Below are 19,482 nucleotides of genomic sequence, written 5' to 3'. Positions count from 1 at the left end.
AAGTTATGAGTGGCATCGACAGAGTGGATAGTCAGAAGCTTTTTCCCAGGGTGGAAGAGTCAGTTACTAGGGGACATAGGTTTAAGGTGCGAGAGGCAACGTTTAGAGGGGATGTGCGAGGCAAGTTTTTTACACAGAGGGTGCTGAGTGCTTGGAACTTGCTGCCGGGGGAGGTGGTGCAAGCAGGTACGATAGTGACATTTAAGAGGCATCTTGACAAATACATGAATAGGATGGGAATAGAGGGATACGGACCCCGGAAGTGCAGAAGGTTTTAGTTTAGACAGGCATCAAGATCGGCGCAGGCTTGGAGGGCTGAATGGCCTGTTCCTGTGCTGTGCTGTTCGTTGTTCTTTTTCATCTCAGATTGTGAGGGGACTTGACAGGGTATATGCTGAGAGAATGTTTGCCCCCATGGGGGAATCTAGAACCAGGGTGCACAGTTTCAAAATAAGGATCTTCCATTTAAGATGGAGGTGAGGATGAATTTCTTCTCTGAGGGTAGTTAATCTTTGGAATTCTCTACCCAGACAGCAGTGGAGGCTGGGTCATTGAATATATTCAAGGCTGAGTTTGACAGACTTTTGATCTACAGGGGAGTAAAAGGTTATGGTGGCAGGCAGTAAAAGCCAGAATCCAAACAGCCATAAACTTATTGAATGGCGGAGCAGGTTCGAGGGTCCAAATGGCTCACTCCTGCTCCTATTTCTTAGGTTCTTACGTTACAGGAGTCAGCTGCCAGGTCTTGAGATGATAGCCCTAGTCTCCAGGTGACAGCTATTGATATTGTGTGGAGCAGTGAAAACCTGCGGGAGAACTCAGCCACTGCAGTGAAACCAATAGCCCTCTGTGTTTGGTTGGTTTCATCCATGGCAAAGGTGGCATAAGTGGGACCCTTGGAAAACAAGGCATAAGTGACCTGGGAGATGTAATTAAGAAGACAACAGAAGCAAGAGTGGACCATTTGGTCTCTCGAGCCTGCTACGCTATCCAATACGATACGGCTGATCTTTTGTCCCAACTCCACTTTCCCACCTGCTCCACATATCCCTTGATTCCCTGAGAGATCAAAAATCAATCTATCGGAGCCTTGAATAAACTCAATGATGGACCATCCATAACCCTCCATGCCAAAGAACTGCAAAGGTTCACAACCTTTTGAGTAAAGGAATTTCTCCTCATTTCAGTCTGAAATATTCGACCCCTGATCCTGAGGATGTGCCCGTGGTCTAGATTCCCCAGCCAGGGGAAACAACCTCTCAGTGTCTACCCTGTCAAGCCCCTTCAGAACATTGCATGTTTCAATGAGATCACATCTCATTCCTCTAAACTCCAGAGACTTATAGGCCCAATTTACTCAGCCTCTCATGATCACTTGACAGGGGACTTGACAGGGTGGATGCTGAAAGGATGTTTCCTCTTGTGGGAGAGACTAAAAATACAGAGTTTAAAAATAAGGGGTCACTCATTTAAGATAGAGATGAGGGACATTTCTTTTCTCTCAGATGGGTGAGAGTCTTTAGACCCCTTCCCCAGAAAGCGATGGAGGCAGGGACATTGAATATTTTTAAGGCAGATGTAGATAAATTCTTGACTAACAAAGGAGTCAAAGGGTGTCGGGGTAGGCGGGAAAGGAGAGTTGAGGCCACAATCAGATCATCCATGATCTTACTAAATGGCAGAGCAGGGTCAAAGGAGCCAAATGCCCTACTCCTGTTCCCAATTCTTATGATCGTATGTACTTGTGGGCAACAAGATGTGAAATCCTGGTGATGTCATCAGCAGATCCCTGGAAGGAGGAGGCAAAAAAAAAATCAGCCTGTGGTGATCTTGATGACCACTGTTAATGAACGTGCATCTGGCCCTGTTGGAAAGAGGTCTTGTTTTAGGAGGTTGCAGATGTCTGCAACAACCTTTTTTTTCATTTCATGGGATGTGGGCGTCGCTGGCCAGGTCAGCATTCATTGCCCATTCCTAATTGCCATGAGAAGGTGGTGGTGAGCTGCCTTCTGGAACTGCTGCAGTCCATGGTGGGTAGGTACACCTACAGTGCTATTAGGAAGGGAGTTCCAGGAATTTGACCCTGCAACAGTGAAGGAACAACAATATAGTTCCAAGTTAGGATGGTGTGTGGCTTAGAGGGGAACTAGCAGGTGGTGGTGTTCCCACGCATCGACTTGTCCTTCTCGGTGGTAGAGGTCGTGGGTTTGGAAGGTGCTGCCTGAGTAGCCTTGGTGTGTTGCTGCAGTGCATCTTGTAGATGATGCACACTGCAGCCACTGTGGTGGAGCAAGTGAATATTTGTGGACAGGGTGCCAATCAAGCAGGTTGCTTTGTCTTGGATAGTGTCGAGCTTTTTGAGTGTTGGAGCTGCACCCATCCAGGCACATGGAGCATATTCCATCACACCCCTGACTTGTGCCTTGTAGATGGTGGACATGCTTTGGAAAGTCAGGAGGTGAGTTACTCGCCGCATGATTCCTAGCCTCTGACCTGCTCTTGCAGCCACGATATTTATATGGATACCCCAGTTCAGTTTCTGGTCCATGGTAACCCACGGGATGTTGATAGTGGGGAATTCAGTGATTGTCATGCCGTTGAATGTCAAGGGGAGATGATTAGATTCTCTCTTGTTGAAGATGGTTAGTTTCTGGCTCTTGTGTGCCGTGAATATTACTTGTCACTTATCAGCCCAAGCCTGGATATTGTCCAGGTCTTGCTGCATTTCTACACGGACTGGTTCAGAATGTGAGGAGTCGCGAATGGTGCTGAACATTGTGCAATCATCAGCAAACATCCCCACTTCTGACCTTTTGATTGAAGGAAGGTCATTGATGAAGCAGCTAAAGATGGTTGGGCCTAGGACATTACCCTGAGGAACTCTTGCAGTGATGTCCTGGAGCTAAGAGGATTGACCTCCAACAACCACAACTACCTGGCTGTTTCCAGTGACGTTCCGCAGGGCTCAGTACTGGGTCCCCTGCTTTTTGTGATGTATATTAATGATTTGGACGTAAATGTAGGGGGTATGATCAAGAAGTTTGCAGATGACACAAAGATTGTCTGTGTGGTAGATAGCGAGGAGGATAGCTGTAGGAAGATATTGATGGTCTGGTCAGATGGGCAGAAAAGTGGCAAATAGAATTCAACTTGGAGAAGTGTGAGGTGATGCATATGGGGAGGTCAAACAAGGCAGAGGAATACACTATTAATGGGAAAATACTGAGAAGGGTAGAGGAAATGAGGGACCTTGGAGTGAATGTCCACAGATCCCTGAAGGTAGCAGGACAGGTCGATAAGGTGGTTAAGAAGGCATATGGAATCCTTTCCTTTCTTAGCTGAGGTATAGAATACAAGAGAAAGGCTGGAACTGTATAACTCATTGGTTGGGCCACAACATGAATACTGTGTGCAGTTCTGGTCACCTCATCACAAAGGATGTAATTGCACTAGAGAGGGTACAGAGGAGATTTACGAGGATGTTGCCAGGACTGGAAAAATGCAGTTAGGAGGAAAGATTGGATAGGCTAGGGTTGTTCTCCTTGGAACAGAGAAGGCTGAGGGGAGATCTGATTGAAATGTACAACATTTTGAGGGGCCTGGATAGAGTGGAGGTGAAGGGTCTATTCACTTTAGCAGAGAGGTCAGCAATGAGGGGGCATAGATTTAAAGTGATTGGCAGAAAAATTAGAGGGGAGATGAGGAAAAACCTTTCCACCCAGAGGGTGGTGATGGTCTGAAACTCACTAATAAAAACAAGAAATGCTGGAACCACTCAGCAGGTCTGGCAGCATCTGTGAAAAGAGAAGCAGAGTTAACGTTTCGGGTCAGTGACCCTTCTTCGGATTTCCAGCATCCGCAGTATTTTGCTTTTATGTCTGAAACTCACTGCCTGAAAGAGTAGTTGAGGCAGAGACCCACAACTCATTCAAAAGGAGTCTGGATATGCACCTCAAGTGCTGTAGGCTGCAGGGCTACGGACCAAATGCTGGAAGGTGGGATTAGAATAGGTGGATCGTTTTTCAGCCGGCACAGGCATGATAGGCCAAGAGGCCTTTTTCTGTGCCTTAAACTTTCTATGATTCTATCTTCTTTTGCGCTAGGTACGATTCCAACCAGCAGAGAGTTTTCCCCCGATTCCCATTGACTCCAGTTTTGCTAGGACTCCTTGATGCCATACTCGGTCAACTACCGCCTTGATGTCCAGGGCAGTCACTCTCACCTCACCTCTTGAGTTCAGTTCTTTTGTTCATGTTTGAAACAAGGCTGTAATGAGGTCAGAAGCTGAGTGGCCCTGGCGGAACCCAAACTGAACGTCACTGAGCAGGTTATTGCTCAGCAAGTACCACTTGATAGCACTGTCAATGACACCTTCCATCACTTTACAGATGATCGAGAGTAGACTGATGGGTAATTGGCTGGGTTGGATTTGTCCTGTATTTTGTGTACAGGACATACCTGGGCAATTTTCCACCTTGCCGGGTAGATGCCAATGTTGTAGCTGTACTGGCACAGCTTGGCTAGGGACGCAGCAAATTCTGGAGCACAGGTCTTCAGTACTATTGCTGGACTGTTGTCAGGGCCCATAGCCTTTGCAGTATCCAGTGCCTTCAGCAGTTTCTTGATATCACGCAGAGTGAATCGAATTGGCTGAAGACTGACATCTGTGATGCTGGGGACTTCAGGAGGAGGCTGAGATAGATCATCCACTCAGCACTTCTGGCTGAAGATTGTTGCAAATGCTTCAGCCTTATCTTTTGTACTGATGTGCTGGGCTCCCCCATCATTGAGGATGGGGATATTTGTGGAGCCACCTCCTCCTGTTAGTTATTTAATTGTGCACCACAATTCACAACTGGATGTGGCAGGACTTCAGAGCTTAGATCTGATCCGTTGGTTGTGGGTTCGCTTAGCTCCATCACATGCTGCTTACGCTGTTTGGCATGCAAGTACTCCTGGGTTGTAGCTTCACCAGGTTGTCACCTCATTTTGAGGTATGCCTGGTGCTGCTCCTGACATGGCATCCTGCACTCTTCCTTAAACCAGGATTGATCCCCTGGCTTGGTAGAGTGGGGGATATGCCGGGCCATGAGGTTACAGATTCTGGTTGAGTACAATTCTGCTGCTACTGATGGTCCACATGGATGCCCAGTTTTGCATTCCTAGATCTGTTTGAAATCCATCCCATTTAGTACGGTATTGGTGCCACACAAACACGATGGAGGGTATCCGCAATGTGAAGGCGGGACTTCGTCTCCACAAGGACTGTGCGGTGGTCTCTCCTACCAATACTGTCATGGACAGATGCATCTGTGACAGCTATATTGGTGAGGATGAGGTCAAGTATGGTTTTCCCTCTTGTTCATTCTCTCACCACCTGCCGCAGACCCAGTCCCAGCAAATATGTCCTTTAGAGCTCGGCCAGGTCGGTCAGTAGTGGTGCTACCAAGCCACTCTTGGTGATGGGCACTGAAGTCCCCTACCCAGAGTACATTCTGCGCCCTTGCCACCCTCAGCGCTTCCTCCAAGTGGAGTTCAGCATGGAGGAATACTGATTCATCAGCTGAGGGAGAGCGGTAGGTGGTAATCAGCAGGAGGTTTCCTTGCCCATATTTGACCTGATGCCATGAGACTTCATCGGGTTTGGAGTCGATGTTGAGGACTCCCAGGGCAACTCCCTCCTGACATACCACTGTGGCGCCCCCTCTGCTGGATCTGTCCTGCCGGTGGGGCAGGACATATCCAGGGATCCTGATGGTTGTGTCTGGGACATCGTGTGTAAGACACCTGCTGTGCAAGCCTTAGCCTCCTGAGACACTGTTGCTCCGTCATGTTGAAGAAGCTCACCCTCCTTCAAGCTGGGCCTCTGTGTCCATCCCCTCTGTCCCGTGGAGTTGCATGTGGTTGTACAGAAGGAAATTCCTGTTGGTGTTATTGATTCTCCTCGTGCTGCAGCTGTTGGTGTGGCTGCTCCTGTTGCTCCTCATCAGGGATTCAAAGTACTGCTGCATACGTTACTCCCATGCTGCAGCAAAGGCTGACAGTAGGGAAGTTAAGATGAAGGTGAGTAAACTCGAAGGTAGGTGAAAATACTTCCAAAAACTTGAAATGACCCTTAAAGCAGTGAAATCAAGCTCTCAGAACAAATCCTGTAAGCACAGGGTTGTCACTGAGGCTGGCCATAAGCTTTGCGATTTCACTCTTTAAAGATTTCACCTGTTAGTTTCATTGTTCAACAACTCTCTGCTGCGCTTTCATCTTGTTGACCCTGGCAAGTTCCACGCAGCTCAGGAAGCCTGTGCGCTGGCTGGTAAAGCCAGAATGCTGAGCTAAATTCTCAGTTAGTTACCTCATTGAATATTTTAATTAGTTACCTTACAGCTCTATGGGGGTTCCCTGCTCATCTGCAAACCCACTCAGGTTAAATCCGGAAGTGGATAGGATCACATCAGGTTCTCGACCCAACGAAACCTTTTGGATTTGTGCTAATGCACAAACTAATAGACAACCCTAGGTCTGATGATAATGGACACAAAATTCTTAAAGGTACAATGAACTCATGTGCTTTTGCCTGTGAAGATGCAAATGATCTCATTTAACTGCGGAGACTGATAGATGAAGATAAGTGTATATCATCTCACACCCTTAGTCAAAAGCAGTCTCAGGACGTGAGAAAACAACATAAATACACGTCAATGAAAAGTTAAAAAGGAACTAAAAAGTTAAAGGGGCATATGAGATTGCATCATGGAACAACAAAATATGTCCTTAAAGGAACCATTTGCAAACTTACTGCCTTGTTTGACTCCAAGTAACATTTATGACTCTATATCATCTCGATCATAAAGAGAAACTGTTGCTCATGGCTGAAGGGTCAATAACCAGAGGTCTCAGATTTAAGGTGATTGGGGGGAAAAAAAGAGGCGACATGAGGAAAAACACTTTAACACGATGGTTAGGATTTGGAATGCACTACCTGTCAGGGTGGTGGATACAATTTCCAGTGTAGCCTTCAAAAGGGCATTGGATGAGTACTTGGAGAATAGCATGGATATAGGGAAACAGCCAGGATTTCTGGAAAATGTGAGGCACTGGGACTAACTGGATTGGTCTTCGAAAGAGCTGGCACATACTTGATGGGCCAAATGGCCTTCTTCTGTGATTTTAAGACCACCTGCATCCACCTTTGTAATATTGCCTCTCTCTGCCCCTTCCTTAGTCAACTGAAATGCTCATTCTCATCTTTATCTCCTGCAGCTTCAACAACTCGACTGCTTTCCTGACTGGCTTCCCTAAGTAAACCTCAGCTCAGCCAAAACTTTGCTCCCCATGTCTTATTGCCTACCAAGTTCTGCTCATCCATCATTCCTTTTCTTGCTGACTTATGTGGAGTAAGAGTCACCTTCAGCTCAAATTTAAAATCCTCATACTCATGTTTAAAACCTCGTAGGGCCTCACTGTTCTCTTTATAACTTTCTTCAGCTCTAAAACCATACCAGGTTGGAAAGGAATTTCCCATATTCTTTTTTTCTTAATTGGTCCAGCGTTTTTATCCACTTCATTAAAAATGACTGTTTGGGACAGGCTCCATGGACCAGCTGGTCTTTTCCGGTCAGTCTTTTTGTACTTTTGGATGCAAATTCCCACCAGACTCGCCACTCCTCTGACTCCAACCTCTTGGACATACCTCCTTCCCATCGTTCCACCAATATAGACCATGTCTTCAATTACCCAGGCCCCAGAGTCTCTGGAGTTCCCTCCTTGATCCTTTCAACTTCTCTCTCTTCCAAGACCTTCCTTAAAATCTACGTCCTCCTTGACCAAGCTTTTGGGCACCCCTCCTAATCTCTCTTTCTTTGGCTTGGCATTTCTTTTTCTTTAATGGCTCCATGAAGCATGATGGGATGTTTATCTAAGTAAAAGGTGCTATATGAATTCAAGTTGTTGCTCCTGTTGTAACAGGTCTTTTTGGATCATTGCTCATGGTACTTGGAAAAAAACATAAAAGACAAACATATCCTCTATTATATTTAACCTTAACATGTAAAATTGTTTGCAACTGTATAAATATTTTATTTAGGTTAAGTACAACTTCCGAGAACATCTGGTCTAAACTGAAGGCTGAGCTAGCTACAACAGGTATAGCATACTGCAGGATGAATGTAGCCCAAAATTCATAAAAATCCAATTAAAAAGTCACATACTTTGAATTAGTTCAGGAACAAATGCTTGATTAAAATTAACAGTCCAGATTAAAGTACAAACTAATCTTGCTACTAAAAATGTTGACATACATTGTAAACGACATTGGACATTAAATTTCCCTCAGCAAGATAATGCTGTGAAAATATGGATTACCAATGGGAAGTGTCACTGTAGTCTTTGAGGAAGGCTGCCAGCAGCATTCCAATTATTTACCTTTTATTATTATTCTCAGGACAAGGTATTATTTTAGTGCACAAAAATAGCTAACACTTTTAGCCAGAAGTTGCTCCATGCATCAACTTTATTCCTCAGGCAAAGTCTTACTGAGCACATGATTGCCTGAGTGATAATTGTAACACATAGAGACCCTTTTAGCCACTTAACACTCGAGCAATTTAACATATAAAGCTGCTCTCCCTCCAACCTCATTTTTTTCATTCCAGCACTCGTTGTTTAAAGCAGCCCTTTAATAGCAAGATGAGTTTTTACAGTAAGGCACTTTTCTGCTTAAAGATAGTGCATGTTAAGGCGTAAAGTATGAACACAGATTAAGGCTTGGAGGCCTGAGAAACTATGACAAAAATATAATACTCTTTTGGAATAGAAAAGTCCTTGTTGAAGATCCCAGTATTTCTCATGGTAGCAGGTTGAATGCTTGTTGGCCTTAAACAGAATTCGCTATTCTATTCCACCACTATGGCTTGTATAGAGTACTTTCAATGATAAGTCTGTGATTGAAGCGCACAGGAATAGGAAACAATTCATAGAAGGAACATCATTGGTAGAATTGATTTCACCTGCTGCCACACTGACTTCCCCGACTGCTTGCTGAACATGAAGTACTGTACCGCTTTTTTACAATCATATTGATATAAGCTTTCATGAGTTTAGCAAGCTCCACCACCTGTGTAACAAAAAAATGCAATTAAAAACTTGCTGAAGGCATAGATTTAAAACTGTATTTTTGCCAGAACTCTCCTATTTTCAAACACATTATTTAAGAAGCTATTTCTAGCTCCCCATGACTCCATCCGTAAAGTCAGTAAGAGTATTACAGATCAGACGTTGAAGGTTGGGAGTCTCTGTGTTGAGTACATTGAGGACACTACAATTGGCGTCAAAGCCTTTGGTTGGAAGAGGAATAGTTAGCGTTCCACTGCTTTTAACCACTAATGTACAGAAAACGTAAACTTAACTCTTAATGTCAACACAAAACCAGAAACTGTCTCCCCTCCCCCAACCCAACACAAACTTCATTTTGATGAAATTTGTTTAAAAACCTGGACAGAAGTAGTAAAACCTTGATTCAGTTTTGAGAAGTATAGATTTTGTCACTTAAATTTTCAAGTTTGGTGTTTATATTAGTAAAACGTATTCCACTTATAACAGACATGGTTGATCAGATTCCATCCAAACACTTCCCCAAATCAAATGAAATAAAGTATAGAAATCTTACAGCACAGAGGGAGGCCATTTGGCCCACTGTGCCCGTGTCAGCTCTTTGAAAGAGCTGTCCAATTTGGTTCAACACTCCAGCTTTTTCCCCATAACTGTGCAAATCAATTCTTTTCAAATACATGTCCTTTTTTTTTTAAAAAGTTCCTACGGAATCTAATTTCACCACCCTTTCAGATATCATGTTTTAGATCTCAACCATCCTCCATGTGAAAAAAATCTCATTTCCTGTCTCAGGCTTTTACCAATTATTTTACATCTACGACCTCTGGTTACCGACCAAATGTAAGTTATTACCCACTTTTTTTTTATTCATTCATGGGTTGTGAGCATTGCTGGCTAGGCCAGCACTTATTTTCCATCCATAATTGCCCTTGAGAAAGTGGTGGTGAGCCGCCTTCTTGAACCGCTGCAGTCCATGTGGGATAGGTACTCCCACAGTGTTGTTCGGGAGGGAGTTCCAGGATTTTGACCCAGCGACAGTGAACGAACAGTTCCAGGTTAGGATAGCATGTGGCTTAGCGGGGAACTTGCAGGTTGTGGTGGTGGTTGCATGCGTCTGCTGCCCTTGTCCTTCCATGCGTTAGAGGTGTGGGTTTGGAGGGTGCAGTCGCAGGACTCTTGGTACATTGTGGTAGTGCATCATGTTGATGGTACACACTGCTGCCACTGTGCGCCAGTGGTGGAGGGGGTGAATGTTTAAGATTGTGGATGGGGTGCCAATCAAGCAGGCTGTTTTGTGCTGGATGGTGTTGAGCTTCCTGAGGGTTGTTGGAGCCGCACTCATCCAGGAAAGTGGAGAGTATTCCATCACATTCCTGACTTGCGGCTTGTAGATAGTGGGCAAGCTTTAGGGAAACAGGTTACTCACCGCCAAATTCCCAGCCTCTGGCCTGCTCTAGCAAACCTGCCTGCGAGCGTATTGGCCTCGGGCTGGTTGAGGCACAACCTGTCCAGCCTGTACAGATGCCACCTTCCCCAGTGCCGGTCCCAAAGTCTCAAGAACCTAAAGCCCTCCCTCCTGCACCATCTCCCCAGCTATCCCATTTTTGTACTCACTAGCGTGTGGCACTGGGATTACTACCTTTGAGGCCCTGCTTCTTAATCTTTTCCCTAACTTCTTAAAACCTCTAACCTTTTTCTACCTATGTCATTGGTACCAGTATGGACCATTACCTCTGGTTGTTCACCTGCCTCCTCCAGAATGTCCTACAGCTGCTTGATGATATCCTTGACCCTGGCATTAGGGAGGCAACATATCACCCTGGAATCATCTGTTACCAAAGAAATGCCTGTCTGCTCCCCCAACTATGGAATCCCCTATACCTTTTGCCTCCCTCCCTGTATAGCTGAGCCACTCATGGTGCGAAGGTCTTGGCTCTGGCTGCACGCCTCCATCAGTATTCAGAACCAAATGCTGGTTCGAAAGCAAAATGCTTTAGGGGTCCCCTGAACTACATGACTGCTCTTTTTTTTCTACAATCACCTAGTCTCCACAAAACACACATCCTCACCGATGGACTGCAATGATGTCAGCTGTTTGTTGCTCAAGCTCCAAAGCCCAGAGCTCCAGGTCCTCCAGCAGACGACACTTCTGATCCCATTCATGCTCGGGATCTGGACAGTGCTGACCTCCAACAATAATAGGACTGCTCTCAGAACAACATGAAATGATTATGATTAGAGATACAGCACTGAAACAGGCCCTTCGGCCCACCGAGTCTGTGCCGAACATCAACCACCCATTTATATTAATCCTACACTAATCCCATATTCCTACCAAACATCCCCACCTGTCCCTATATTTCCCTACCACCTACCTATACTAGTGACAATTTATAATGGCCAATTTACCTATCAACCTGCAAGTCTTTTGGCTTGTGGGAGGAAACCGGAGCACCCGGAGAAAACCCACGCAGACACAGGGAGAACTTGCAAACTCCACACAGGCAGTACCCGGAATCGAACCCGGGTCCCTGGAGCTGTGAGGCTGCAGTGCTAACCACTGCGCCGCCCTAATGCTTTGATGGCAAGGCCAAATGAGACCAAATGTTGTGCAACAACTGCAGTCATGGCTGAGATCCACAGCTATGGCAATCAAAGTTGTGACCTTCGAATATATATTTTAAAAATTGATTTTAAATCTAAATCTCCAGGATATTTTACTTGTTCATTAGCTTTTCCCCTTTTCAGACACATACTTCCAGTTATCAGGAATGGGAACCCAGGAATGCTAGAATCAATCATTGCACGTGTGTCACTGCCATGGCTGAGATCAAAATGTCAGCTGCGACTGGAAATCCGAGTGGTGCAACTACTCAGTGTCTCCACCTGGGCCTAGTTATCTGGAGCCAAGATGGTGGTTTCAGCCATGTAAACCTGAACATCACTTTCCCATGACCTGAACTACAAAAACACCAAGTATAAAAAGCACCTATCTTTCTTCTGATGAAAGGTCAATCAACCTGAAACGTTAACTCTGTTGCTCGCTCCACAGATGCTGCCTGACCTGCTGAATATTCCAGCATTCCCTATTTTTAATCAACTATCTTACTTAAGTTAACATAATAACCTGTCTATTGTTTTGTACTAATGAGCAATGTGCCTGTTGAGCTTTTAAAGATAGAAGAGAAAACTCTCATATTTACTAATCCAAAAACAAAATAATGATTATAGGCCTAAGGTCTGATGGAATTCAACAAACTCCATAACTCATAAAATGGCAAGAAGAACGTGAGGGTGAATTTGTGGTGCATCCAGCTCCAGTATAGTCACCTCTTTCTTGTTCCCTATATCTCTAGATTGCTCTTGTGCTAGCAGCTTATGGAACATTAGCTTTCTATGTTTGAAATTTTTTTTGCCACAAAGGAGTGCAGATTGAGACAACAAGAACCACTCATGCTACGAATTTGCTTGCGCCCAATTCAGAAAGACGCTGAAAAATGCCTTGAACATGTATTCATTTACTTCAAGGATCTGTTCTGGGGCTACTGCTGTTTGTCATTTTTATAAATGACCTGGATGAGGGTGTAGAAGGGTGGGTTAGTAAATTTGCGGATGACACGAAGGTCGGTGGAGTTGTGGATAGTGCCGAAGGATGTTGTAGGTTACAGAGGGACATAGATAGGCTGCAGAGCTGGGCTGAGAGATGGCAAATGGAGTTTAATGCGGAAAAGTGTGAGGTGATTCACTTCGGAAGGAGTAACAGGATTGCAGAATACTGGGCTAATGGGAAGATTCTTGGTAGTGTAGATGAGCAGAGAGATCTTGGTGTCCAGGTACATAAATCCCTGAAAGTTGCCACCCAGGTAATAGAGCTGTTAAGAAGGCGTGTTAGCTTTTATTAGTAGGGGAATCGAGTTTAGGAGCCACGAGGTCATGCTGCAGCTGTACAGAACTCTGGTGCGGCTGCACCTGGAGTATTGCGTGCAGTTCTGGTCACCGCATTATAGGAAGGATGTGGAAGCTTTGGAAAAGGTGCAGAGGAGATTTACGAGGATGTTGCCTGGTATGGAGGAAAGGTCTTACGAGGAAAGGCTGAGGGACTTGAGGTTGTTTTTGTTAGAGAGAAGGAGGAGAAGAGGTGACTGAATAGAGACATATAAGATAATCAGAGGGTTGGACAGGGTGGATAGTGAGAGCCTTTTTCCTCGGATGGTGATGGCAAACACGAGCGGACATAGCTTTAAGTTGAGGGGTGATAGATATAGGACAGATGTCAGAGGTAGTTTCTTTACACAGAGAGTAGTAGGGGCGTGGAACGCCCTGCCTGCAACAGTAGTAGACTCGCCAACTTTAAGGGCATTTAAGTGGTCATTGGATAGACATATGGATGAAAATGAAATAGTGTAGGTCAGATGGTTTCACAGGTCGGCGCAACATCGAGGGCTGAAGGGCCTGTACTGCACTGTAATGTTCTATGTTCTATGTTCATTTCTGTCATAGAACAGTACAGCACAGTACAGGCCCTTCGGCCCACGATGTTGTGCCGAACCTTTAACCTACTCTAGGATCAAACTACCTACATACCCTTCATTCTACTATCATCCATGTACCTATCCAAGAGTCGCTTAAATGCCCCTAATGTATCTGCTTCTACTACCACCGCTGGCAGTGCATTCCACGCACCCACCACTGTCTGTGTAAAGAACCTACCTCTGACATCTCCCCGAAACCTTCCTCCAATCACCTTAAAATTATGCCCCCTGGTAATAGCCCTTTCCACCCTGGGAAAAAGTCTCTGGCTATCCACTCTATCTATGCCTCTCATCATCTTGTACCCCTCGATCAAGTCACCTCTCATCCTTCTTCTCTCCAATGAGAAAAGCCCTAGCTCCCTCAATCTTTCTTCGTAAGACATGCCCTCCAGTCCAGGCAGCATCCTGGTAAATCTTCTCTGCACCCTCTCTAAAGCTTCCACATCCTTCCTATAATGAGGCGACCAGAACTGAACACAATATTCCAAGTGTGGTCGAACCAGGGCCTTATAGAGCTGCAGCATAACCTCGCGGCTCTTAAACTCAATCCCCCTGTTAATGAAAGCCAACACATCATACGCCTTCTTAACAACCCTATCAACTTGGGTGGCAACTTTGAGCGATCTATGGACACGGACCCCAAGATCCCTCTGTTCCTCCACACTACCAAGAATCCTGTCTTTAAGCCTGTATCCCGCATTCAAATTCGACCTTCCAAAATGAATCACTTCACACTTTTCCAGGTTGAACTCCATCTGCCACTTCTCAGCCCAGCTCTGCATCCAGTCAATGTCCCGTTGCAACCTACAACAGCCTTCCACACTATCCACAACTCCAGCAACCTTTGTGTCATCGGCAAACTTGCTAACCCAGCCTTCCACTTCTGCATCCAATATAAAAATCACAAAGAGCAGAGGTCCCAGAACAGATCCTTGTGGAACACCACTGGTCACCGAGCTCCATGCTGAATACTTTCCATCTATGGGCCAGCCAATTTTGCTGTGTAAAAACTGAGTTAATTGGGTGGTTGATGGTCAGCACAGACTCGGTGGGTCGAAGGGCCTGTTTCAGTGCTGTATCTCTAAATAAAATAAATTTTAAAAAAATGTCCTTAAACAATATCTGCAAATACAACAACAGCCAATTTGGTTCATTAACATTCCAGGAGCTGCTTACCTCTGCAGTGTCAAATAGCAACTCCCTCTCATCCACCACAATTTTATACATGGTTGACTGAGGAGCTCCAAATGACCGGATGCTTTCATATGGGAATATCTCCAGTGGTCGGGCCTCTCTGCGCTTGTACACAGAGACAGATTCAGCACAGACTCCCAGCCAGAGTTCTTGTGGGAAACCACCTTCTCTGCACTGCAAAAAAAGATTATATGCATAAATCCATTAGTTCTCTCTCAAATTCCAGGAAAGGGTCCTTTTAAGTTAGCTAACAGAAGTGTAAAAAAGGTACAAAAATATCTGAGTATTTGAAGCACAGTTAATTCGCCAATGCCAGAGTTACATGCTGAATGCATTGGGTCCAGAGAATGTGTGGCCAATATCTATTATTCGCAGCAAACCACATTAATTTAAGTGTGCGGAGATAAATTAGCTTGCTCGAAGAACTCCATTTTCAGAAATCTTGTCTTGCATTTGTTTACTGTGCTTCATCTAAAACAACCTTTATCTGTAATTCATTATGTATATGTATGCTTCATCTTAATAAATGAGCTGTCAATTGTTTGTACTCACCTCCACATCAAACAGAGTTGAGCCATATCCAGGCCATTCTTTGATCAGAGCCATGTACTTTACCATGGCCTGTTCTTGGGTCATTCCTTGCATCCTTTTCCACTTATCAATAATATTGGTTTTAACTGATGAAATCTCCTCCTTAACCCACATGTCGATCATCTGCTCATCCTCAGATTTCATCCGACTGACAGAGCCACCCCGGAAGCTCCGTCTCAATGTTCCTTCCAAGAAGCTGGATCGTTTTTTGTCATTCCTGTCACCAGAAGGAGCAAAGATCTTGGTTGATTGCATGATTCGTGCCTTTAATCTCTCTGTTGGAAATACCTCTTCCATTTCTGGTGTGGTAACATGTGAGTTGTAATCTCCCTGCAGGAACTGAAGTCGCAAGGCAGCAAAATACTGAAGAGTGTCTTCAGGGGCAGGATAGTGACCGTGAATGACAGCCTCGTGAGCCTAACAATCAAAATAAACAAAAGAAAATTAAAATCAAAAACATTCTGTAATGCCTATTAGTTGGTAATTAATACATTCTTTTCTCAGATTTCTGTTCCTGCTCATTTTGAAGGAATGATTCAACATTCCATCACCTCCTTTGGCATTGCTCATGGACAGTTTGGGGTTTGACGTGGAAAATGTCATGTTTAGTGTGGTTTCACTTCCAGCTAAGGAGAATACAAATTTAAAAATGAAAACCACACTCTGAAAGAAGTGAGGACTTACCTGTTTAACAATGCCGAGGAAGTGGAAAACTGTGATGACACTGTTGAGGGAATTTTTGGGGGAATCTGAGAGAACTTATCATTGTTGTTCAATCTAAAAAGCAGAATGTTTGTTTAAAGCACCAGAATTTTTACATTTGATTGACAGAAGGACTGGCTATTCACAGAGCATGGCACAACTTCCTGTTTGCAATTTCCATCCTGCACAGGACCATATTAGACAGAGGAGTAAGTGCCTTAAGCTGTCTCTTACAAGTTGGAGTCTATCAGTGTGATACACATGCACACAATAAATCTTGAGATGATCAAGCAGTAATCAGATGCGAGATTTGGTCAATTATTAGGATTAATCAATTACAGTATCACAAACTGTACAAAATATGTCATTCGAACATAGAACAGGACAGCACAGTACAGGCCCTTCTGCCCACGATGTTGTGCCGAACCTTTAACCTACTCTAAGATCAAACTAACTACCTACCCTTCATTCGACTATCATCCATGTACTGATCCAAGAGTCGCTTAAATGCCCCTAACGTATCTGCTTCTACTACCACCGCTGGCAGTGCATTCCACGCACCCACCACTCTCTGTGTAAAGAACCTACCTCTGACATCTCCCCGAAACCTTCCTCCAATCACCTTAAAATTATGCCCCCTGGTGACAGTCCTTTCCACGCTGGGAAAAAGTCTCTGGCTATCCACTCTATCTATGCCTCTCATCATCTTGTACCCCTCGATCAAGTCACCTCTCATCCTTCTTCGCTCCAATGAGAAAAGCCCTAGCTCCCTCAATCTTTCTTCGTAGGACATGCCCTCCAGTCCAGGCAGCATCCTGGTAAATCTCCTCTGCACCCTCTCTAAAGCTTCCACATCCTTCCTATAATGAGGCGACCAGAACTGAACACAATATTCCAAGTGTGGTCAAAACAGGGCCTGAGAGAGCTGCAGCATAACCTCGCGGCTCTTAAACTCAATCCCCCTGTTAATGAAAGCCAACACACCATACGCCTTCTTAACAACCCTATCAACTTGGGTGGCAACTTTGAGCGATCTATGGACACGGACCCCAAGATCCCTCTGTTCCTCCACACTACCAAGAATCCTGTTTTAAGCCTGTATTCCGCATTCAAATTCGACCTTCCAAAATGAATCACTTCACACTTTTCCAGGTTGAGCTCCATCTGCCACTTCTCAGCCCAGCTCTGCATCCTGTCAATGTCCCGTTGCAACCTACAACAGCCTTCCACACTATCCACAACTCCAGCAACCTTCATGTCATCGGCAAACTTGCTAACCCAGCCTTCCACTTTCTCATCCAAGTCATTTATAAAAATCACAAAGAGCAGAGGTCCCAGAACAGATCCCTGCGGAACACCACTGGTCACCGAGCTCCATGCTGAATACTTTCCATCTACTACCACCCTCTATCTTCTATGGGCCAGCCAATTCTGTATCTAGACAGCCAACTTTCCCTGTATCCCATGCCTCCTTACTTTCTGAATGAGCCTACCATGGGGAACCTTATCAAATGCCTTGCTAAACTCCATATACACCACATCCACTGCTCTTCCTTCATCAATGTGTTTTGTCACATCTTCAAAGAATTCAATAAGGCTCGTGAGGCATGACCTGCCCCTCACAAAGCCATGCTGATTGTCTCTAATCAAACTCTGCTTTTCCAAATAATCATAAATCCTGTCTCTCAGAATCCACTCCAATAATTTGCCCACTACCGGCGTAAGACTGACTGGTCTATAATTCCCAGGGTTATCCCTATTCCCTTTCTTGAACAAGGGAATAACATTTGCCACCCTCCAATCATCTGGTACTACTCCAGTGGACAGTGAGGACGCAAAGATCATCGCCAAAGGCGCGGCAATCTCTTCCCTCGCTTCCCGTAATATCCTTGGGTATATCCCGTTTGGCCCCGGGGACTTATCTGTCCTCATGTCTTTCAGAATTTCCAGTACATCCTCCCTCTTAACATCAACCTGTTCGAGCATATCAGCCTGTTCCACGCTGTCCTCACAAACGACCAGGTTCCTCTCACTAGTGAATACTGAAGCAAAGTATTCATTTAGGACCTCCCCTACCTCCTCTGACTCCAGGCACAAATTCCCTCCACTATCCCTGATCGGCCCTACCCTCACTCTGGCCATCCTCTTGTTCCTCACATAAGTGTAGAACGCCTTGGGATTTTCCTTAATCCTACCCGCCAAGACTTGTTCATGTCCCCTTCTAGCTCTCCTAAGTCCATTCTTCAGTTCCTTCCTGGCTCCCTTGTAACCTTCTAGAGCCCTGTCTGATCCTTGCTTCCTCAACCTTAAGTAAGCTTCCTTCTTCCTCTTGACTAGCTGTTCCACATCTCTTGTCATCCAAGGTTCCTTCACCCTACCATCCCTTCCTTGCCTCATCGGGACAAACCTATCCAGCAGCCGCAGCAAGTGCTCCCTAAACAACCTCCACATTTCTGTCGTGCATTTCCCTGAGAACATCTGTTCCCAATTTATGCTCCCCAGTTCCTGCCTAATAGCATTGTAATTCCCCCTCCCCCAACTAAATATTTTCCCATCCCGTCTGCTCATGTGTCCCGTCTCCCATGTGTAAATGTGGGTTCAGCAGCCGATGAGTTCAAACAGCTTTCAGCTTTGCTTAACAGGGATGCTTTGTGAAGCAAGGATGAGGAATTTAAGGAAAGTGTGAAGGTCATTCTTCCATGTCCTGAGGGTCTGGGAAGATGTTCTGGTCACTGTTTTTATAGTAATAAAGCACTTAAGTGGACCATATAACCATGGTAACAGAATCATTAGGAAAGTTTGAGATGCATCATCCTAGCTCCATGTTGTTTGTTTGATGTGACTCCGTTTTGATGTGTTGTAGTTTATTGGTATTATGTAAGAAATGGAGCGATCAGAGGAAGAATTGGTGTAAGAGTTTTGAGTGCACCATTTTATGTTATAGTTATGCTGGAATCACTGAACAGGATGTACCTGAGTTATCATAGTGAATCGTGAGGTCAGTAAAGAATCATGTAACCCTAGTGGAATCATGTAGCATAATTTACCCAAATACACATGTTAGATTGTGTAACATGAGCTTGTTAAATATTCATTTTTGAGCTTGTTACAATGGATGTCCGCGTATGCTGGCATTTAAAGTAACAAAATGAAATAGAATAGCAAGTGTTTTCCAGCATATTGGTGGGCGTAACATTGTATTTTCTGAGTTCAGTAAGTATGAGTTGAAAGGAGAAAGTGTTTTGCCAAGACCCGGAACTGAGGACAGTATGCCAGTTATGGTCTAACCGGTGCTTTGAATAACTGTCGTATGACTTCTAACCCCTTACTGCAGTTATACAGGGTCTTGGTGAGATCA

At 44.8% G+C, this 19,482-nt stretch overlaps 1 protein-coding gene across 1 annotated transcript in view; it reads right to left on the bottom strand.

The window, feature by feature from the left end:
- Positions 1–6,793: 6,793 nt before the first annotated feature.
- The window catches only part of myo10 (myosin X), a 613,607-nt gene continuing 600,918 nt past the window's right edge, over positions 6,794–19,482 (bottom strand). The window contains exons 39-41 of the mRNA XM_068058429.1: positions 15,384–15,839; positions 14,814–15,005; positions 6,794–9,109 (exon numbers count right to left, since the gene is read on the bottom strand). Coding sequence (XP_067914530.1) covers positions 8,999–9,109; positions 14,814–15,005; positions 15,384–15,839 — 759 coding nt within the window. The 3' untranslated portion in view covers positions 6,794–8,998. The remainder of the gene's footprint in view (positions 9,110–14,813; positions 15,006–15,383; positions 15,840–19,482) is intronic.

The sequence above is a fragment of the Heterodontus francisci genome, chromosome 2 (genome assembly GCF_036365525.1).
Source record: "Heterodontus francisci isolate sHetFra1 chromosome 2, sHetFra1.hap1, whole genome shotgun sequence".
Classification (NCBI taxonomy): Eukaryota; Metazoa; Chordata; class Chondrichthyes; order Heterodontiformes; family Heterodontidae; genus Heterodontus; species Heterodontus francisci.
Note: the sequence above shows the minus strand (reverse complement) of the source record. Positions and strands in the feature narration are given on the sequence as shown.